The sequence below is a fragment of the Mobula hypostoma genome, chromosome 7 (genome assembly GCF_963921235.1).
Source record: "Mobula hypostoma chromosome 7, sMobHyp1.1, whole genome shotgun sequence".
NCBI lineage: Eukaryota > Metazoa > Chordata > Chondrichthyes > Myliobatiformes > Myliobatidae > Mobula > Mobula hypostoma.
Genome location: NC_086103.1, coordinates 15308216 through 15329452, shown reverse-complemented (window position 1 = coordinate 15329452; position 21237 = coordinate 15308216). Strand labels below are relative to the sequence as shown.

The 21237-nt window shown below is 41.2% G+C and overlaps 1 protein-coding gene across 5 annotated transcripts in view; it reads left to right on the top strand.

Moving 5' to 3' along the window:
* mrnip (MRN complex interacting protein) overlaps nucleotides 1-21237 on the top strand; it is an 85293-nt gene that overhangs the window by 13727 nt on the left and 50329 nt on the right. For 2 of the 5 annotated variants that reach the window (XM_063053068.1, XM_063053070.1), the window contains exons 3-7: nucleotides 2939-3036; nucleotides 6920-6989; nucleotides 14233-14378; nucleotides 14977-15073; nucleotides 16645-21103. In XM_063053068.1, coding sequence (XP_062909138.1) covers nucleotides 2939-3036; nucleotides 6920-6989; nucleotides 14233-14378; nucleotides 14977-15073; nucleotides 16645-17376 — 1143 coding nt within the window. In that variant the 3' untranslated portion in view covers nucleotides 17377-21103. Of the gene's footprint in view, nucleotides 1-2938; nucleotides 3037-6919; nucleotides 6990-14232; nucleotides 14379-14976; nucleotides 15074-15976; nucleotides 21104-21237 lie in introns of those variants that run through there. The other 3 variants (XM_063053069.1, XM_063053072.1, XM_063053071.1) reach the window with 3 other exon arrangements.

Genomic DNA, 21237 nt, shown 5'->3' with positions numbered 1-21237 from the left:
TCATTCAACAAATTCCCTCACTTGCAATCCGATGCCGGCCAGATTTTCCCAAACCCCTTTCATATTGAAGTCTCCCATTACAGTTGTGTGACTACCGTTATTACTTGCCTTTTCCAGCTCCCTTTTCAATCTTAACCCACGTCTTGGCTACTATTTTGAGGCCTATATATGATTTCCATAATGGTTTTTCTTAACTCCATCCACAAAGATTTGACATTCTCTGACCCTATGTCAGCTCTTTCTAAAGATGTAATTCCATCTCTTACCAACAGAGCCACACCACCACCTGTGCCTTCCTGCCTGTCCTTTTGATACAAAGTATATCCTTTGATGTTGAGCTCCCAACTGTGGCCTTCTTTCAGCCACGACTCAGTGATGCCCACAACGTCATACCGACCAATATGTAATTGTGCCACGAGTTTGTCCACCTTATTCTGGATGCTACGTGCATTTAAATACAGCACCTTCAGTCCTGCATTCTTTATCCTTTTGAATTTTGCTTGTGGCACAATTTAACTCTGTTCTGTCTGCATTTGTACCCGAAGATGGAATACAGAAGTAGCTAGCTAATAATATGAAAGAAGATAAACAAAAGTTTCTTCAGATACCATAAAGTGTAAAAGAGAGACGAGTGGATATTGGACTACTGGAAAATGATGCTGGAGAAGTAGGAATGAGGGACAACAAAATGGCAGAAGAACTGAAGTATTTTGTGTCAGTCTTCACTGTGGAAGGCACTAGCAGTTTTGATGGAAGCTCTAGGTGTCAGGGGTCATGTGAAGTTACCATTACTAGATAGGAGGTTCTTAGGAAATGGTAGATAGGTCACCTGGACTAGATGGTGTACACCTTTGGGTTCCGAAGGAGGTCGATGAAGAGATCCTGGAGGCAATAGTAATGATCTTGCAAGAATCATTGAATGGTTCTGGAAGACTGAAAATATGCAAATATCACTCCACTCTTCAAGAAGGGAGAGAGGCAGAAGAAAGGAAACTACAGGCCAGTTAGTCTGACCTCAGTGGTTGGGAAGATGTGGAGTCGATTATTAAGATGAGGTCTCACAATACAGAAACACATGATAAAATAGGTCACAGTCAGCATGTTTTCCTCAAGGGAAAATCTTACCTGACAAATCTGTTGGTGAAGAAATAACAAGCAGGATAGACAAAAGAAAATCAGTTGATGTTGCGTACTTGGATTTTTTTCAGAAGGCCTTTGACAAGGTGCCACACTTGAGGTTGCTTAACAAGCTACGAATCCATGGTGTTAGAGGAAAGATTCTCGCAGATTGAGCAGTGGCTGATTGGCAGGAGGCAAAGAGTGCAAATAAAAGCCTTTTCTGGTTGGCTGCCGGTGACTAGTAGTGTTCCACAGGGCTCTGTGTTGGGACTGATTCTTTTTATGTTGCACATCAATGATTTGGGTGATGGAATTAATGATTTTATTGCAAAGTTTACAGGTGATATGAAGGTAGATGGGGGGGCAGGTAGTTTTGAAGAAGCTATAGAAGGACTTAGATTAGGATAATATGCAAAGAAATGGTAGATGGAACAGTGTTAGGAAGTGTACAGTCGTGCACTTTGGTAGAAGAATGAAAAGGTTGACTATGTCCTAGATGGAGAGGAAAAAATACAAAAATCTGAGGTGCAAAGGGGCTTGGGAATCCTTGTGCGGGATTCCCTAAAGGTCAATTTGCAGGTTGAATCTGTGGTGAGAAAGGTAAATGTAATGTTAGCATTCATTTCATGAGGACTAGAATAGAAAAGTAAGAATATAATGTTGAGACTTTATAAAGCACTGGTGAGGCCTCACTTGGAGTATTATGAGCAGTTTTGGGCCCTTTATCTTAGAAAGGATTTGCTGAAGCTGGAGAGGGTTCAAAGGAGTTTCAGGAAAGTGATTCCAAGATTGAGTGGATGTGGAGAGGATGTTTCTTATGGTGGGAGAGTTTAAGACCAGAGGATATAGCCTCAGAATAGAGGGGCGTCCTTTTAGAATGGAAATGAGGAAAAGTTTCTTTTGCCAGAGAGTGGTAAATCTGTAGAAATCTTTGCCACCAGCAGCTATGGAGGCCCATTCTTTATGTATACTTAAGACAGAGGTTGATAGATTCTTGATTTGTCAGGGCCATGAAAAGATATGGGGAGAAGGCAGGAGATTGGGGCTAAGAGGAAAATTGGATCAGCCATGATGAAATGGCACTGCATACTCTGGGCCAAGTAGCCTCCACTAGTCACGGGTCTCCAGTCAGAGAGTCCAGCCACTGTCTGACTTCTCCCACGAAGCCAATGTCTAACCCAATTTGCTGCCTCATCTTGACTGCTTAACGACTGAACCTTCTTGACCAACCTTCTATGCGGGACTTTGTCAAATGCCTTGCTAAAGTCCACGTAGACAACATCCACTGCCACTGCATTGACTTTCTTGGTAACTTCCTTGAAAAACTTTATAAGATTGGTTAGACATAACTTATTACACACAAAGCCATGCTGACTATCCCTTATCAGTTTGCTTGTATGTTATGTAATGACATATATACAAATAACTGCTTAGTATGATTTCTAGTGGGCACAATATGTCCAGTATATGCTAGTTCAATGTTTCCCTAGTGGTTATATTGATATGATTCTGGAAACTTCTCTTGGTGCTGTATTGATTGAATAAGAACTATCTCATTGATTGATTCTTATCTACAAATTTGAATTGAACTTGATATCTTAGTTTCTATGTCTTTAAGCCTTCTACTTCTTTTACTATGCCTTATTCTATCAATGCTTAATAAAATGATCATGAATCAACAAGTTTTGTGCCTCTTTCCTGACATCTGAAAGAATTTTGGATTTAAACATCTGAAACTAATGGGAGCCTGCCCTAAAAAGTGCAGGTTTTGTTTCTCTAATTCTTTTTCCTTGTGCTTAATATGTAACAATCTTGTCAGGTATACGGCCAGGGCTCAGGGTCTGATTGCCGACAGCACGTACAGAAGCTAAACATGCTGAGAGGGATGAAGATGCAGGCGATGGAAGCCACTACTTGGTAACCTATCATCTTTTTGTGTGGGGATAATGTTATCTGTAGAGGTGCAAAGTTCAAAGTAAATTTGTTATCAACATACACAGCACTGTGCAAAAATCTTAGGTACGTGTGTATATAGATACAGATATATAGAGAGAGACAGAGACAGACACTTAATGAATACCTTGCTTCCGTGTTCACTAGTGGAAAGGACCTTGGCAATTGTGGGGATGACTTACAGCAGACTGAAATGCTTGAGTTTATAGACATTAAGAAAGAGGATGTGCTGGAGCTTTTGAAGATATTAAATTAGATAAGTCACCAGGATCGGACAAAATATACCCTAGGCTACTCTGGGAAGCGAGGGAGGAGGTTGCTGAGCCTCGGGTGATGGGCTTTGCATCATCAATAGGGATGGGAGAAGTAGTTGAGGATTGGAAGGTTGCAAATGTTGTTCTCTTGTTCAAGAAAAGGAGTAGAGATAACCCAGGAAATTATAGACCAAAGAGTCTTACTTCAGTGGTGGGCAAGTTGTTGGAGAAGACCCTGAGAGGCAAGATTTATGAGCATTTGGAGAGACATAATCTGATTAAGGATAGTCAGTATGGCTTTGTCAAGGGTAAGTCATGCGTTATGAACTTGATTGAATTCTTTGAGGATGTAATAAAACACATTGATGAAGGTAGAGAAGTGATGGTAGTGTATATCGGTTTCAGTAAGACATCTGATAAGGTTCTCCATACGAGGCTCATTCAGAAAGTAAGGAGGCTTGGGGTCCAAGGAGACCTTGCTTTGTGGATCCAGAATTGGCTTGCCCACAGAAGGTAAAAGGTGGTTGTAGATGGTTCGCATTCTGCGTGGAGGTCGGTGACCAGTGGTGTTCTGGGACCCCCCTCCTCTTTGTGATTTTTATAAATGGCCTGGAGAAGGAAGTAGAAGGGTGGGTTATTAAGTTTGCTGATGACAGAAAAGATGGGGGTGTCGTGAATAGTCTGGAGGGTTGTCAGGGGTTACGGCGCGACATTGATAGGATGCAGAACTGGGCTTAGAAGTAGCAGTTCAACCCAGATAAGTGTGGAGTGCTTCATTTTAGTAGGTCAAATTTGAAGACATATTAATATAATATTAATGGTAAGACTCCTGGCAGTGTGGTGGATCAGTGAGATCTTGGTGACCATGTCCATAGGACACTCAAAGCTGCTGCGTGAGATTTCCTGGTGGTGGCTGATGGAATAACAGCAATCTGCCATTGCTCCAATTTTAATTATCTTACTATTTCCAGCCTGTCTTGAAACTTTTTTTTAAGTGTGATATTCTTTCATTATGGCTGGAAGGAGTGCCAGAGGTAATAAAAAGGATGATTTTCCTGCCTCTTTGGATTCTATTATGGATTTGCTACAAAGTCATACACGCGAAGCCTCTGAGAAGTTTCAACAATTCAGCACTGAATTTAAACAAGTAGATGGTAAATTGGACTCTATTCAACAAACTCTTAATGAACATGATAAACATATCAAGAATAATGAGGAAAATTTGTTGGCTCTGGAAACGGAAGTGGATGAATTCCAGAAGATTGGTGAAAAGCAATCGAAGTCCAACGAAAAGTTAAGACAGAAGATCATCGACCTAGAAAATAGAAGTAGAAGGAACAACTTACGGGTTCTGGGTCTCGAAGAATTAATCGAAGGTAACCATCCTATGGAGTTTTTTGCAAGAATTATTTCCGGATATTTTGATGTCTGTGCCTATGATTGAATGAGTTCACAGATCTCTACCGTTTAGGTCTCCTAACGCTCAGAAACCAAGATCAGTGATAATCTGCTTTCATGAATTTAAAACAAAGGAACTCTTAATTTGCGAATCTCATCAAAGAGGCATGAGTGAGTATAATGGTCGCAAGATTAGAATTGTAGAAGATTATTCGCCTGAGGTTATGCAGGAACGTGTTAAATTCAAAGAAGTTGTGTCCGAGTTTTTTAATATGGGTTTCAAGCCTTCCCTTCGCTACCCAGCCGAATTCAGAATTACACTTAAAAACAGTTCCTTTGAATGGCTCCACTCGACTATTGAAGCCCAAAAGTTTTTAAAATCCGAAGGTTAAATTTCAAGGCTAACTGTTTAATTTCTCCTTACATGAAGACATAAGATTAAATGAGAAACTTTTAATTCGCAAATCCTGTCGAAGGGGCATGTCTGGTTATAGGATGGAATATTAAGATTCCTGAAGGTTATTCACTTGAGGTTATGCAGGAGTGTGTTAAGTTTAAACAAGCTCTGTTGGAATTCTTTTAACAAGGGTTTTAACCCATCCCTTGGCTACCCAGTTTGACTGAGAATCTAATTAAAGATGGATCTTCTGAATGGCTTCGTTTGAATGTTGAAGCACAAAGATTTTTTTTAATTTGAAAGTTAATTGCTTAGTCTTTTTTTTTCTATGAAGATATAAGATTAATGTTCAATGTCTATCTGTATGAATAATTGTATCTTTTACTTTTGGTAAGCCTTTGTAACTAATTTCCTTTCGTATTTTTTAATACTGTATTTTTGATATACGAGAGCTGAATCTCTTGTTTGGGTTTTGTTTAGTCTAGGTTGGAATAAGTATCATTGAACTAATTGGAGCGATGACCAGGTTTTTTGGGGGATTGTCAGTAGTTTGTAGATGCCGACTTTCTGTTGGTCGGTTTTCTTTCTTTGGGAGGTGGGCAGGGTTATGGTTTTTTTCCCTAGAAGCTGTTTTCGAATTTTTAGCCAACTTGTTGCTTCGTTACCATTTCTCAAGGCTTATGGCTTGGTTTTTAACTTACATTTTAACCCTTCCTTTAAATAATATTAAAAATGGACCGAACATTAATTTAAAAACGCAAACATGAGGAAATCCGCAGATGCTGGAATTTCAAGCAACACACATTATAAATTGCTGGTGAACGCAGCAGGCCAGGCAGCACCTATAGGAAGAGGTACAGTCCTATAGATGCTGCCTGGCCTGCTGTGTTCACCAGCAATTTTTATGTGTGTTGCTAAACATTAATTTACTCAGTTTTAACGTGAAAGGGTAAAATCACCCTGTTAAACGTAATAAGATTTTTGCTTGTACAGTATTAAGAAATTTAAGGTCCCTTTTTTTTTACAAGAAACTCACATGCGCAAATGTGATAATCTATGGTTTTTCAGCCTTTGGAATGGACTTTGTTTTCACTCTTCTTTTCAGGCCAAATCTAGAGGAGTTTCGATTCTCACAGATGATACACTTTCCTTTGTCTGATACTAATGGACATTTTGTTATAGTCTCAGGAAAACTAGATAATAAGTTAATAGTATTTGCCAATGTGTATGCCCCAAATGTAGATGAGCCAGGATTCTTTGAACTTTTTTTTTCCTTTTTTTTTAACCAGATTTCAATCTTTTTTCTTTGGTGATGGGAGGAGATTTTAACTGTTGGCTAGACCCAATCTTAGACCGATCATCTTCTAAACCAGCGTCTCTTAATAAATCAGCTTTGTTTTGTTTATTAAATCAGCTTTGTTTATTCAATCCTTTTTATTGAAGTGTGGTATAGTTGATGTTTGGTGTTTAGATAGGGAATATTCATTTTTTTCCTATGTTCATCACACATATTGATTGTAATTAATGGTGGGTGTGTGGAATGCACTGCCAACAATGGTGGAAGTGGATACAATAGGGTCTTTTAAGAGACTCTTCGATAGGTACATGGAGCTTAGCAAAATAGAGGGCCATGTGGTAGGGAAATTCTAGGCAGTTTCTAGAGTAGGCTAACTGGTTGGCACAACATTGTGGGCTGGAGAGCCTGTAATGTGAACTTTGGTGTTTAGACTAGACTTGCTCATACACTTTGTCTGTATTTTTTCATTTTAATGCATGTGATTTCTTTTCCTTCAATAAGGTCGACTGAGGAGCCAAGATATTCCAGTGATGACTGCCGACCCCAGAAATATTGTGTGGAGAATGAACCGGTGAGAAAAATCAAAATTATTCAAAGTTCAAAGTAAATTTATTATCAAAGTACATATGTGCCACCATATACTACCCGAGATTCATTTCCTTTCAAGCATTCACAGTAGAACAAAGAAATACAATAGAATCGATGAAAAGCTACACACAAAGACTGACAAACAACCAATGTGTAAAAGAAGGCAACCAGTCTGTGCGTAGATGGATAGATAAACAAAAAAACAAAAGTATAGAAAGAGACTGCGAATGTGAGTTGTAAAGTCTTTGAAAGTTATTCCGCAGGTTGTAGAATCAGTTCAGTGATGGGCGAGTGAAGTTAACCACACTACTTCAGGAGCCTGACAGTTGAGGGGTAATAACTGTTCCTGACTGTAGCCTCCTGTACCTTCTGTCTGATGGTGGGTAGATTGTTATCCATACATGATGCAAAAGGAAAATGTCACAGATGCTAGGCTTTTGAATAAACAGAATATTAGAATTCCAATGAGAGAGAAAAGTTCTAAGGGAAAGGCCGAGCACCTCTGGTTATTTAGAGAAGTTAAAGATAGTATTGAGTTTAAAGCATAACGTTGCACAAGGATAGGTGGTAGGCCAGAAAATTGGACTGAACTTATTAACAGCACCACTTGACTGAGAGATTAATAAGGAAAAAAATTAGAATATAATCTGAATTATAAAAATAAAATGTTTCTATATATTTCAAAAAGAATGAAGTTAACAAAACCAAATGCTGGCAATCCAAGCAGCACACACAAAATGCTGGAGGAACTCAGCAAGCCAGGCAGCATTTATGGAAAAGAGTACAGTTAATGTTTTGGGCCGAGACCCTTCAGCAGGACCAGCATTTTGTGAAAGTTAGCAATGTGAACTATTTTAAGAAGGGAAGAAGGGGAAATCCTGGGGACTATAGACTGGTGAGTCTCATGTCAGTTATAGGGAAATTGCTGAAATTGATAGAATATATGAGCATTTGGAAACCCATGGACTAATTAGCGAGAACCAGCATGGCTTTGTGTGTGGCAGGTCATGCATTACCAACTTGATTGAGTTTTTGTCAAGGTGACGAGAAAGATTGATGAGGGTAGGGCAGTGGATGTTGTCCACATGGATTTTAGTAAGGCATTTGGCAAAGTCCCTTATGGGAGGCTAATCCAGATGATTAAGATGCATGGGGTCCATAGCAAATTGACCATTTGGATTCAGAACTGGTTCAAAGGGGGATGGGGGGCTTTTAAATGAAGTTTGGATAGGCACATGGATGTAAGGGAAATGGAAAGATGTGAACATGGTGCAGGTAGGAGGGATTAGTGTTTGTGTGTTCTTGATTTGCTTTCAGTTGGTTCAGCACAAAATTGTGGGCTGAATAGCCTGTGCCTGTGCTGTACTGTTGTATGTTCTGTGAATGTTGGTGCAATAGAAAATGACTTTGGTAAAATGGTGACGTGCTTGGATGCATTGGACTCACCAGAGCCAAACAATGGTCTCTTCAGTAGTGACGAGGTTACTGTCCCTTCATCCTGGCTGTTGTTGGAATTCTGAATGCAGAGAGACTGGTGTTGTTAATCAACAACCCATCTACCCATAGGCCATTCAGCCTGTCAAGTCTGCTCCACCTTTCCATCATGGCTGATTTATTATCTCTTTCAAACTCATTCTCCCTGTAACCTTTGACACCTTGACTAATCAAGTACCTATCAGCCTCCGCTTTAAATATACCCAATGACTTGGCCTTCGCAGCCATCTGTGGCAATGAATTGCACAGATTCATCACCACCTGGCTAAAGAAATCCCTCCACATCTCTCAAGCAGGTCAGACAGCATCATTGGAAAAGAGTAAATAGTTGACATTTCGGGCTGAGACCTTTCATCAGGACTGGGAAAAAAAACATCTTGGCCAGAAATGTTGACTGTTAACTCTTTTTCATAGATGCTGCCTGGCCTACTGAGTTCCTCCAGCATTTTTTGTGTGTTTGGATTTACAGCATCTGCAGATTTTCTCGTCCTGCTCATCTCCATTCTAAAGGGATGTCTTTCTATTCTGAGGCTGTGGTCTCTAGTCCTAGATTCACCCAGTATGGGAAACATCCTCTCCACATCCACTCGATCTAGGCCTTTCAATATTCAGTAGGTTTCAATGAAATCCCCCCTCATTCTTCTGAAACACCAGTGAGTACAGGCCCAGAGCCACCAAATGCTCCTCACATGTTAATCCATTGATACCCAGTGAGGGTGATTACTTGTCCTAAGAGGGAGTTAGAGGAAATAGAAGTCATCGCGGGGAGTTCAAGATTCTGGGCGGGGGGGAGGGACCCTAACTTGAGACCTGACTAACGGTCAGAAGCAGGACCTCCAGGGTAGTAAGTTTGGATTGCTACCTGTGCCACGTGCTATGAGCATAGAAACAGGGTGATTTGGCAGATAAACGCGTGGCTCAAAAGCTGCTGCAGGGCACAGCTCTTCAAGTTCTTGGATTATTGGGGGAGATATGACCTGTAGAAAAGGGATGGGTTGCACCTGAACCCGAGGGGGACCAATATTCTCACAGGTGGGTTTGTTTGAGCTGTTGGGGAGTGTTTAAACTAATTTGGCAGGGGGTGGGAACCAGAGTGAAGGGACTCAGGATGGATGGTTAAAAAATAACAAAGATAGTGTGCAGTCAGACTGTCAGGAAGAGCAGGCAGGACAAAATTGCAGCCAGCAGGGTGAGTATCAGTGCATTAGAGATGCAGAATCAAAAATGGTAGCAAATACAGTACTCAAAGTGTGATATCTCAATGCATGGAGTATAAGAAATAAGGTGGATGATCTTGTTGTACTACAGTATTACAGATTGTCAGGTAAGATGTTGTGGCCATTACTGAATCATGGCTGAAGGATGGTTGGAGTTGGGAGCTGAATGTCCAAGGTTACACGTTATATCGGAGGGCTAGGAAGGTAGGCAGAGGGGGTGGGGTGGCTCTGCTAGTAAAGAATGGCATCAAATCAGTAGAAAGATGTGACATAGGATCGGAAGGTGTTGAATCCTTCTGGTTTGAGTTAAGAAACTGCAAGGCTGAAAGAACCCTGATGGCAGTTATGTGCAGGCCTCCCAACGGTAGCTGGGATGTGGACCACAGATTGCAATGGGAATTAGAAAAGGTGTGTCAAAAGGTCAGTGTTATGATATGGGAAATTTTAATATGCAGGTAAATTGGGAAAATCAGGTTGGTAATGGATCTCAAGAGAGTGAGTTTGTTGAATACCCATGACTGGCTTTTTAGAGCTGCTTGTCATTGAGCCTACTAGGGGACCAGATATACTGGATTGGGTGTTAAGTAATGAACTGGAGGTAATTCGGGAGCTTAAGGTAAAGGATCCCTTGGGTGCCAATGATCACAATATGATTGAATTCAACTTGAAATCTGATAGGGAGAAAGTAAAGTCAGACGTAGCAGTCTTTCAGTGCAGTAAAGGAAATTACAGTGGCATGAGAGAAGAGTTGGCCAAAGTTAATTGAAAGGAGATGTTGGCAGGGATGACAGCAGAGCAGCAACAGTGTGATTTTCTGAGAAAAATTAGGAAGGTGCAGGATATATGTATTCCAGAAACAGAAAACTCAAATGGCAAAATAGTACAACTGTGGCTACAAGGGAAGTCAAAGTTAATGTAAAAGCAAAAGAGAAGGTATGCTAAGCAAAAATTAGCAGGAAGATAGAGGATTGGGAAGCTTTTAAAAACCTACAGAAAGCAATGAAAAGAATCATTGGGAAGGAAAAGATGAAATATTGTTTGCAAGCTAGCAAACAATATCAAGGTGGATAGAAAAAGCTCTTACAAGTATATAAAAAGTAAGAGATGAGAGGATATAGGACCACTAGAAAATGAGGCTGGAGAAATAATAAAGAGGGAGAAGGAGGTGGCAGATGAACTAAATGTGTGTTTTGCATCAGTCTTCACTGTGGAAGACGCTAGCAGTATGCCAGGTGTTGAAGGGTGTGAGGGAAGAGAAGTGAGTGCAGTTACTACTAAAAGGGAGAAGGTGCTCAAAAAGCTGAAAGACCTAAAGGTGCATAGTCACCTGGACCAGATGAACTGCCCCTAGGGTTCTGAAAGAGGTTGCAGTAAAGATTGTGGAGGCTTTGGTAATGATCTTTCAAGAATCATTGGACTCTGGCATGGTGCCAGAGGACTGGAACATTGCAAATGTCACTCCACTCTTTAAAGAAGGAGGGAGGCAGCAGAAAGAAAGTTATAGACTGGTTAGCCTGACCTCAGTGGTTAGGAAGATGTTGGATTCAATTGTTAGGGATGAGGTTATGGAGTACTTGGTGACACAGGCCAAGGTAGAACTAAGTCAGTATGGCTTCCTTAAGCGAACCTGTTGTAATTCTTTGAGAAGGTTACAAGTAGGATAGATAAAGGGAATGCAGTGGGTGCTGTATATTTGGATTTTCAGAAGGCCTTTGATAAGGTGCCATACATGAGGCTGCTTACCAAGTTGAGAACCCATGGTATTACAGGAAGGTTACTAGCATGATTAGAGCATTGGCTGATCGGTAGGAGGCAATGAGTAGGAACAAAAGGGTCCTTGTCTGGTTGGCTGCCAGTGACTAGTGGTGTTCCGCAGGGATGGTGTTGGTACCACTTCTTTTTATGCTGTATACCAATAATTTAGATGATGAAATAGATAATTTTATTGCCAAGTTTGCAGATATTGCAAAGATTGGTGGAGGGGCAGGTGGTGTTGAGGAAACAGGAAGGCTGCAGAAGGACTTAGATTAAGAGAATGGGTGAGGAAGTGGCAAATGAAATAGTGTTGGAAAATGCATGGTCATGCACTTTGACGGAAGAAATAAATGTGTGGACTATTTTCTAAACGGAGAAAATCCAAAAACCTGAGATGTAAAGGGATTTGGGAATCCTTGTGCAGAACACTCTAAAGGTTAACTTACATGTAGAGTCACTGATGAGGAAGGCAAATGCAATGTTGGCACTATATTTCAAAGGGTCTAGAATATTAAGAGCAGGGATGTGGTGCTGAGGCCTTATAAGGCTTTGGTGCGGCCTCATCTTGAGTATTGTGAACAGTTTTGGCCTCCTTTTCTAAGAAAAGATGTGCTGACATTGGAGAGGGTTCAGAGGAGGTTCACAAGGATAATCCTGGGAATGAAAGCGTTATCATATGAGGAACGTTTGATAGCTCTAGGCTTGTACTCACTGGAATTTAGAAGGATGGGGGGATCTCACTGAAACCTTTCGATTATTGAAAGACTTGGACAGAGTAGATGTGGAAAGGATATTTCCCATGGTGGGGAAGCCCAGGACAAGAGGGCACAACCTCAGGATGGAGGGTGTCCATTTAAAACAGAGATGCAGAGAAATTTCTTTAGCTGGAAGGCGGTGAATTTGTGGAATTTGTTAACACAGGCAGCTGTGGAGGCCAGGTCATTGCTTGTATTTAAGGTGGAGATTGACACGGCATCAAAGGTTACAGGAGAAGGCCAGGAGTGGGGCTGAGGAGGAGAGAAAAGGATCAGTCATGATTAAAAGGCGGAGCAGACTCAATGGCCTAATGCCTAATTCTGCTGCCATGATTTAAGGTCTTCATCTACGCTTCGCTGTTCCTTTGCATGCTGCTACCATTGTTCCATCTGTGTCAACTTGCTGCTGTTGTAACATCTGATGGGCATTCCCAGTTTGTGTTAATTTTTCATTTTAATTTGGCTTTGTTAATGATGGATAAATACGTATGATGCAATCTTTGAGTGAAGGTGTTGAAGCCTTGAATTCTAATCCTGCTAAGAAATAGAAACTACAGGAAGTTCATCAATGCAATGTTACATACCTGGAGTATGGGTTTTATTCCATTTCTGTCAGATCAGCGATGTCCCATGTGTCTTATTTGTAATACTGTACTGGCTAATGAAGCCAAGAAAACATCAAGATTGCAGGAACACCCTGAAAAGGCTACTCAGTTCCAGAAGATGAAAGAATCATTTGCACACTCGAGTAATTTGCCAAGAAAGCTAAAAGTGATATGATAATGATCTCATTGCTTCTTATAACATTTCCAAAATGATAACGAAGTGTGGAAAACCTCATGCAATTGGTTAAAGATTATTGATGCCTGCTGTTATCAGAAATGCTCACTACTATTCTCAAATTGGATACCAGTATTTTAAAATCAGTTCCTCTGAGTAATAACTCTTTAGCTTGTTGTATTGACAAAATGAGTGAAGTCAGAGTATCCATTATGCACAGAGGTACAAAAAACCCCTTTTTTGGTTAGAAATATATAAGCAAAACATTGGGAGAAGAATACTCTCACAGATTCTCTGCGTGGAAAGTATGGCATTCTCTTTCACAGATAGTGATTTGCAAGAGTATGACTTACACCTGTAATCACTGAAGAAAGATTTTCAGAATTGATTCAAGAATTTGAACGATGTGGAAATTCCGTTTTGGGTAATTAACCCATTTCCTTGCTAGGTGGAAGAACAGGAAGAGAGCTTGCAAGAAGAAATTATCAAAATTTCAGAATTATGAAGAAGCAAAAATACTTTTCAAAAATGTCGGCTTTTGTGGTATGTGTGTACACTGTCATACGAAGTTTCCTGGTCTTTGCTCAGACTGCTCTTCATTGTATTTCCATCCTCCTACCTTGTTGAAAGAAACTTCAGTGCAGTGAACCACATATGCACAAAAATCAGAATTTGTGTGGACATTGTTACTCATGGGGGCTTAAGGCTTTTGCTGTCACAACTTAAACCAGATATTTCAACTCTTGCTAAAAACCGTCAAGCTCAAGGATCACATGGATATCGAAACTGCTGTATGTCGCACAAGTACTGTGTAAGCTAGGTTTAAAGACAAATAAAAATTTAAAGCAGAATCATTTTTCTCATGTTAGCATATGATAGACATGTTTTTACACTATGGGTGTGCCGGAAAGTATAATATGCCTAAGAGGGGCGTTGGCAAGTATGAAGGTGCTTTAGGGGACATTGGCAAGAACGAAAGTGCTTTAGGGAGGCATTGGGCTTAAAAAGGTTGGGAAACACTGTATTAACCCTTTCATTCCCAGGCTCATTCTCGTGAACCTCCTCTGGACCTTCTCCAATATCCTGAAAGATCTTATTTTTTAAAGTAAACTTTGTTAAACTGAGGGGGTATAAAATTTTGCTTTAAAATGAAAGTATTTGTAACCTCATTTAGTATCATTTTTTTGAAACGTGTCCCTTACAAATTGCTTTCTGTTGAGTTCAGAATCAAGCAACCAGTCGCTGGTGTGTTTATTTGGATCAGAAGCATGTGGAAGAACCAGTCGAGCAGGAAGGAGGAGACGACAAGATTGTGTACACAGACAGACAGCAGTTCCAGACAGATATGAAGAATGCCATCAGTAATCGAAGGTCAGAGTTGCAGGATGCAACATCAAATTAGTGGTGGTGTTTCAGAGGGCATTATTTACCCTGTGATCATGCATTCTTCCTAGTGTGATGGAGATGCTGGTGGCATTGTCACACAGCCCAACCAGAATCTGGTCAAGTATCACTGTTGTGGCAGCAGTAATTGGCAATATATAATTTTTAAAAACCCTATAAATTACAATAAGATATATTTAAAAAGTAAATATGTAGTGCAAAAAAAGGGAAGAAAAATAGATTCATTGTCCATTCAAAAATCTGATGGTGGAGGGGAAGAAGCTGTTCCTGAATCGTTGAGTGTGGGTCTTCAGCCTCCTGTACCACCAGCTTGTTGCTAGCCATGAGAAGGGTCCTTAATGATTGATGCTGCCTTTCTGAGGCCCTAGGTAAAGTAATTTGCTAAGACCAATGTGGAAGACTCTACTGCTGAGCGTTTATTAGCATCAGGAAAAGACAGATTCAGGCTGAGACACTGGGTCCCTGGGCAGAGGAGTTAGAGTTACTGAAGAGTTGTTCAGTTTCATGACTCAGGCAGAATATGAAGCCCATCTGTATTGGACTTTTTAAATGTTTCCATTCGCAGTAAACGTAAAAGAGGATCCCATCTTGACTCTGAGAAGCTGGATACACGTGGACATTGCACTCCTAGCAATTGGAAGGAGACTGCTAGAAAGAAAATGGTGCGTTATCTGATAAGAATGTAACAGTTTACCAACTGGAACGTAGAACAGTACAGCACAATACGGACCCTTTGGCCCACGCTGTTGTGCCAACCTTTTAACCTACCCTATGATTAATCTAACCCTTCCTTCCTGCATAGCCCTTGATTTTTCTATCATCTATATGGCTATAGTTTCTTAAATGCCACTAATGTAACTGCCTCTACTACCACCCCAGACAGGGCATTTCACTGTCTAAAGAACTTACCGCTGATATCCGGCCTGTACCTCCAATCACCTTAAAATTATGCTCCCTTGTATTAGCCATTTCTGCTCTAATAGGTCTCTGACTATCCACTCAATCAAGTTGCCTCTCACCCTCTTTCTCTCCAAAGAGAAAAGCCCCAGCTTACTCAACCTATCTATACAAGACACGCTTTCTAATCCAGACACCATCCTAGTAAATCTCCTCTGCACCCTGTCTTAACATTTCCAAATCCTTCCTATAATGAGGCGATCAGAACTGAACACCAGTTATTGTGGTCTAACCAGGGTTTTATAGAACTGTAATATTACCTGACATTTCTTAAACTCCCATCCCCAGACTGATGAAGGCCTGCACACTACAGGCTTTCTTACTGTATTAACTTGTATGACAACTTTGGACCCCAAGATCTCTCTGTTCCTCCACACTGCAAACCCTGTATTCTGCCTTTAAATTTCACTTTCCAAAGTGAATCTCTTCACACTTTTCTGGATTGAGCTTCATCTGCTGCTGCTCAGCTCAGCCTGGCATTCTGCCAACGTCCTCCAGTACAACTCTACCACACCTCTACATTATCCACAACTCCTCCAATCCGCATAGACTATTATGTTGGCTTTTAGGGCATGTTCCCATTTTCTTTTTCCTCCTTTCTTTAACAGTGTGCTTAAATTTGGTACCTTCCTGTTTGTGGGAGCCAATTTCGTACCAGTCATTTCAGTGTTCACGTGCCCAAGGGACCTGGTTTGTTGGATCAGAATGCCACAGGAATGGGCATTGATGGGAATGCTTCCCCAAAGGAATTGGCTACATTTGACTGAATGGAACTTTCTTACTATTGCCTATGGATCTGCCCATTAGGGAGAAGACAACATAGCATCTATGCCAGGATCACCAGACTCAAAAACAGTTAATTTTCCCAAGCAGTAAAGCTGATCAATACTACTACTACTACGTCGATTCAGGCCTAGGGGGCCGGCGTCAGGCACGATGACAGACTCTCCACTTCTCCCTCTCCTTCATCAGTGTTTAGTTCATCTACCACCACCCACCCCTCCACACCCCCAACTACCACTACTTTATCACTTGCTGTCAGTCAGCTTATGTACATCTTTAACATCACTTTATGGACATACAATCAATCTATGTATATAAACTATCTTACATATTTATATTTATTGTGTTTTTATTATTACTGAGTTATTTTTTGTGCTGCTTTGGATCTAGAATAACAATTACTTTGTTTTCATTTACACTTGTATTCTGGAAAGGACATTGAACAAGCTTGAATCTTGAATAATAATGCAGATATTAATTTTTGTTTCAAAAGCAGCTGAATTCCAAAATAAACAGGGGCAAAAACTGGAACCCAGAAAATGGAGAAGGGAGCGATATCTTAAGCAAGTCCAAACTGGAATATAGCTCTCCAGTTCAACAGGTTGAGAAAAGCCAAAGTGATGAAGCTTTCCTAACCAAGCAGCCAGAGGCTTCGAAGTGGGATAAATTTCTGCCTCACAGCCAGACAACAGGTAGTGAGCACACTGTCTGTCCCACACAGCGCATGTGGGTGCAGGGTTCTTTATCCACACGCTTTCCCTTGGAATGTTCAATCCTGGAAGATCAAGATGATGATGTGGATCATTCTGTGCTTCCTGCCGGTTTGGCGCTGTCTAGCGACACTTGGCAGCACGTTTCACCTAGGACAGAAACAGCTATGGAGAAGGTAATGACTAGACCACTCAACGCTGCCTCAGTGGTACTTTTTGAGGAAGCTAGTGGATTGGTGGATTCACCTGAATTTGGTGACTCTGCAGGAGTGAGCAATAATGCATGTGGAGCTGGGAAAGACGGCCAGGCACAAGAATCTTTCCTTGAATTTCTGCACTGCACTACTGAGGATTCATGCAACCTTAAACCAGTGACGTCATTGCCCTTGCCGGCTCTAAATCCCCATCCACCATCAGGCAGACGATCACCAGGAACAGCTCCTGGGCTAACCACCAAGCAGCCCTATTCTCTTACATCACTCTTTCAGACGGATGAGGACTTTGATGATCTGTGATTTTTATTTTTGTTGTTAAGGACAGTTTTAGAATTAAGTCATTTAGTAGTACAGCTTTAGGGCCAACACTGTTGTATTGCTACACAAGTTTCACGTGCTCTGTCTGAAGCCACTGGGTTTTCAGTACTGAGATTGACCTGAAGCTATTTTTCACAAGGGAAGTGGATAGTTTATGTGAAGCCACTAAAAATCCCTTTTGATAATCCCTTGAAGTGAATCTCTTGAGATGCTGGTGTCAAACCTATACAATCTTACAGATTGTCTGATTTTAATGTATTCTGCTTTAATTTTTGTCGGTTTTATTGTATTATATGCAAAATATATAAAAGCATCCATATTTGCATAAAAGTGGAAATAAATAGTCGATGTTTTACATAGAACAGTACAGCACAGCACAGGCCCTTCGGCCCACAATGTTGTGCCGACCCTTAAACCCTGTCTCATATAAACCCCCCATCTTAAATTCCTCCATATACCTGTCTAGTAGTCTCTTAAATTTCACTAGTGTATCTGCCTCCACCACTGACTCAGGCAGTGTATTCCACGCACCAACCACTCTCTGAGTAAAAAACCTTCCTCTAATATCCCCCTTGAACTTCCCACTCCTTACCTTAAAGCCATGTCCTCTTGTATTGATCAGTAGTGCCCTGGGGAAGAGGCGGTGGCTATCCACTCTATCTATTCCTCTTATTATCTTGTATACCTGTATCATGTCTCCTGTCATCCTCCTCCTCTCCAAAGAGCAAAGCCCTTGCTCCCTTAATCTCTGATCATAATGCATACTCTTTAAACAAAGCAGCATCCTGGTAAATCTCCTCTGTACCCTTTCCAATGCTTCCACATCCTTCCTATAGTGAGGCGACCAGAACTGGACACAGTACTCCAAGTGTGGCCTAACCAGAGTTTTATAGAGCTGCATCATTACCTCGTGACTCTTAAACTCTATCCCTCGACTTATGAAAGCTAAAACCCCATAAGCTTTAACTACCCTATCTACCTGTGATGCAACTTTCAGGGATCTGTGGACATGTACCCCAGATCCCTCTGCTCCTCCACACTACCCAGTATCCTGCCATTTACTTTGTACTCTGCCTTGTTGAGATCATTCATCAGGACCGACAAGGAAGAAGGTAGAGACCAGAATAAGAAGATGGAGGCTGGCGGGGGGTGGGGGGCAGAAGAGTACAAGCTGGCAGATGATGGATTGGACCAGGTGAGGGGGAAATGTGAGTTGTGGGGGGATGAAGAAGCTGGATGAGGATAGGTGAAAAAGTAAAGAGCCGAAGGAGGAATCTTAATAGGAGGGGACAGTGCACCTCGGAAGAAAGGGAAGGAGGGGGACCAGAGGCTGGTGATGAGGAGGAAGGAACCTGAATGGGAAATAGAACAGGAGGAAATGGGGGGGGGGGGAAATTACAGCAAGTTAAACAAATAGATGTTCATGCCATCAGGTTGGAGGCTATCCAGACTGAAGGTGAGGTATTGATCCAATGTGAGAAGGGCCTCATCATGGCAGTAGGACAGCTGGAACTGGCCCAAGCTCTCATGAGCTAAGCTGTAATGCTGGGAGAGCGTACTCACTCCAGATATGGCTGATGGGATATGACCCATTATTAATCCCAATCTCCTGGTAATGTAGTGTTGTCCAGGGATCATGTTCCCTACCTCTCCAGTTACTCACATAAACCTACCAAATATTGAAAGGCCTACAAAGAGTGCGCATGGAGAGAATGTTTCCAATAGTGGGAGTGTAGGTCCAGAGGGCATAACCTAAGAATACAAGGACATCCTTTTAGAACAGAGATAAGGAATTTCTTTAGCCAGAGAGTGGTGAATCTGTGATATTCATTGCCACAGGCAGCCAAGTCATTGGGTATAACTGAAGCAGAGATTATAAGGTAATGGTGTCAAAGGTTATGGTCGCTGCAGTTTCTTTGGATTCATCAGCTGTGATTAGGGGGAGCCTGCTGCATGGGCAACAGCTTGCTCTCCATATTGTACCTCCCTGGCTTGCGTGTACATAGAGTTCAGATGCAACATTTGTGGTCAATCCTGATCAACAGAGGCCTCAAACGGTTATGGGGGTAAGGCTGGAGAATGGGGTTGAGTGGGATAATAAACCAACCATGATGGATTGGTGGAGCAGCCTCAATGGACTGAATGGCCTGATTCTGATCCTAAGACTGTTGGGTCTCGCTATTCAAACAATGATGTCTTCTGCTGAGAACTCCAGAGAGAGTTGTCATGTTGGAGACCCAGGTGCAAGAGGCAATACAACCAGTAGAAGTAGTCTTCTGCTGCTGTTGTCCATCCACTTCAAGGGGTTCAATGTAGTTTGCATTCAGAGATGCTCTTCTGCACACCACTGTTGTAACATATGGTTATTTGAGTTACTGTCACCTTGAACCTATTTGGTCATTGTCTTCTGACCTCTCTCATTATCAAGGCATTTTCACCCACAGAAGTGCCACTCACTGGATGTTTTTTTCTGTTTCCCCCCCATTCTCTGTAAACTAGAGACTGTTGTGTGTGGAAAAACCCAGGAGATCAGTAGTTTCTGAGATACTCAAACCAACAATCATTCCACAGTCAAAGTTACTTAGATCACATTTCCTCCCCATCCTGATATTTGGTCTGAATAACAGAACTTCTTGACCATATTTGTATTCTTTTATGCATTGAGTTGCTGCCATATGATTGGCTGATTAAATTTTGCATTAACAGATGTACCTAATAAAGTGTGGAATATGAACCAGGGCATTACAAGTGCTACTGAGTGTATATCTTTTAAACATGAGGGAAAACATAGGACATTCCCAGGTTAAACCATTAGTATGGTTTTTTTAAAAATTAAACTTTATTTGTTCATCAAAACTTACAGGGAACCGCATCATTTGCAACAATGACTAACATAGTCTGAGGACGGCCTACAAGTGATGCTATGCTTCTGGTACTGACATAGCTCATCCACAACTCACTAACCCTCACCCATATGTCTTTGGAATGTAGGAAGAAACCCACGTGGTCATGGGGAGAAAGGACCAACTTTTTATGCACAGCAGCAGAAATTGAATCTATGATTGCTGGCATTATTAAGCATAAAGTTAGTTATTATGCCATACACTATCATTCTGTGCAATTATTGTGTATGTTCTGACCAATGGACATCTGCAATGACTGAACTTATTCATTAGCTAGAGTGTGTATTATCATCAGATAGATACTGCCAAGCAGACATAAGAGAGGCTCCTGATGGGTTTTAAAAGGATCCAGGTTTGAAGCTCAGTGAGATTGTGTGTATGGATAACAGATTTTAACTTTCATTATATTCTTTTAAAAGAAATATGTTGATGTTGTGGCTCAGATTTTATTTATTTTAGATTCTTTATTTTAAATTATTTATTTTAGTGATGGTTAGCAGAGTTAGGGTTTAGGAACAGAAATGAGGTCAGGGGCAGTAAATGAAGTGGACCGGAGTTTGTCTTGGTCACTCTGCTCTATGGCCAAACATTAGTCATTGCAGAAATCAAGTCCGTAACCAGTAAGGAAACTAGCCATTCTCCTGCACCAGAATGGAGATCCATTTTGGTTAAGTGCACGAGTCACGAGGGCCAGTCATCCTTCCTCCCCAGGTCACTGGGGTCAAAGGTACACACAAGTCTGAAAGCTGAGGCAGAAGGTTAAACATGTGATAGACAAGAGGTCTAGTCTCAAATGTCAAACCTATAATTGATGAGTCCTGGGACAAAGTCCAAAGTTGAATGCCCAATGTCTGCCACTTAAGAGTTCAGGGCCAAGGACTGGAGACCTAGAGATGGCCTGTGTGTTTTTCAGTCACCTTAGCCTGAAAGCACATACCAC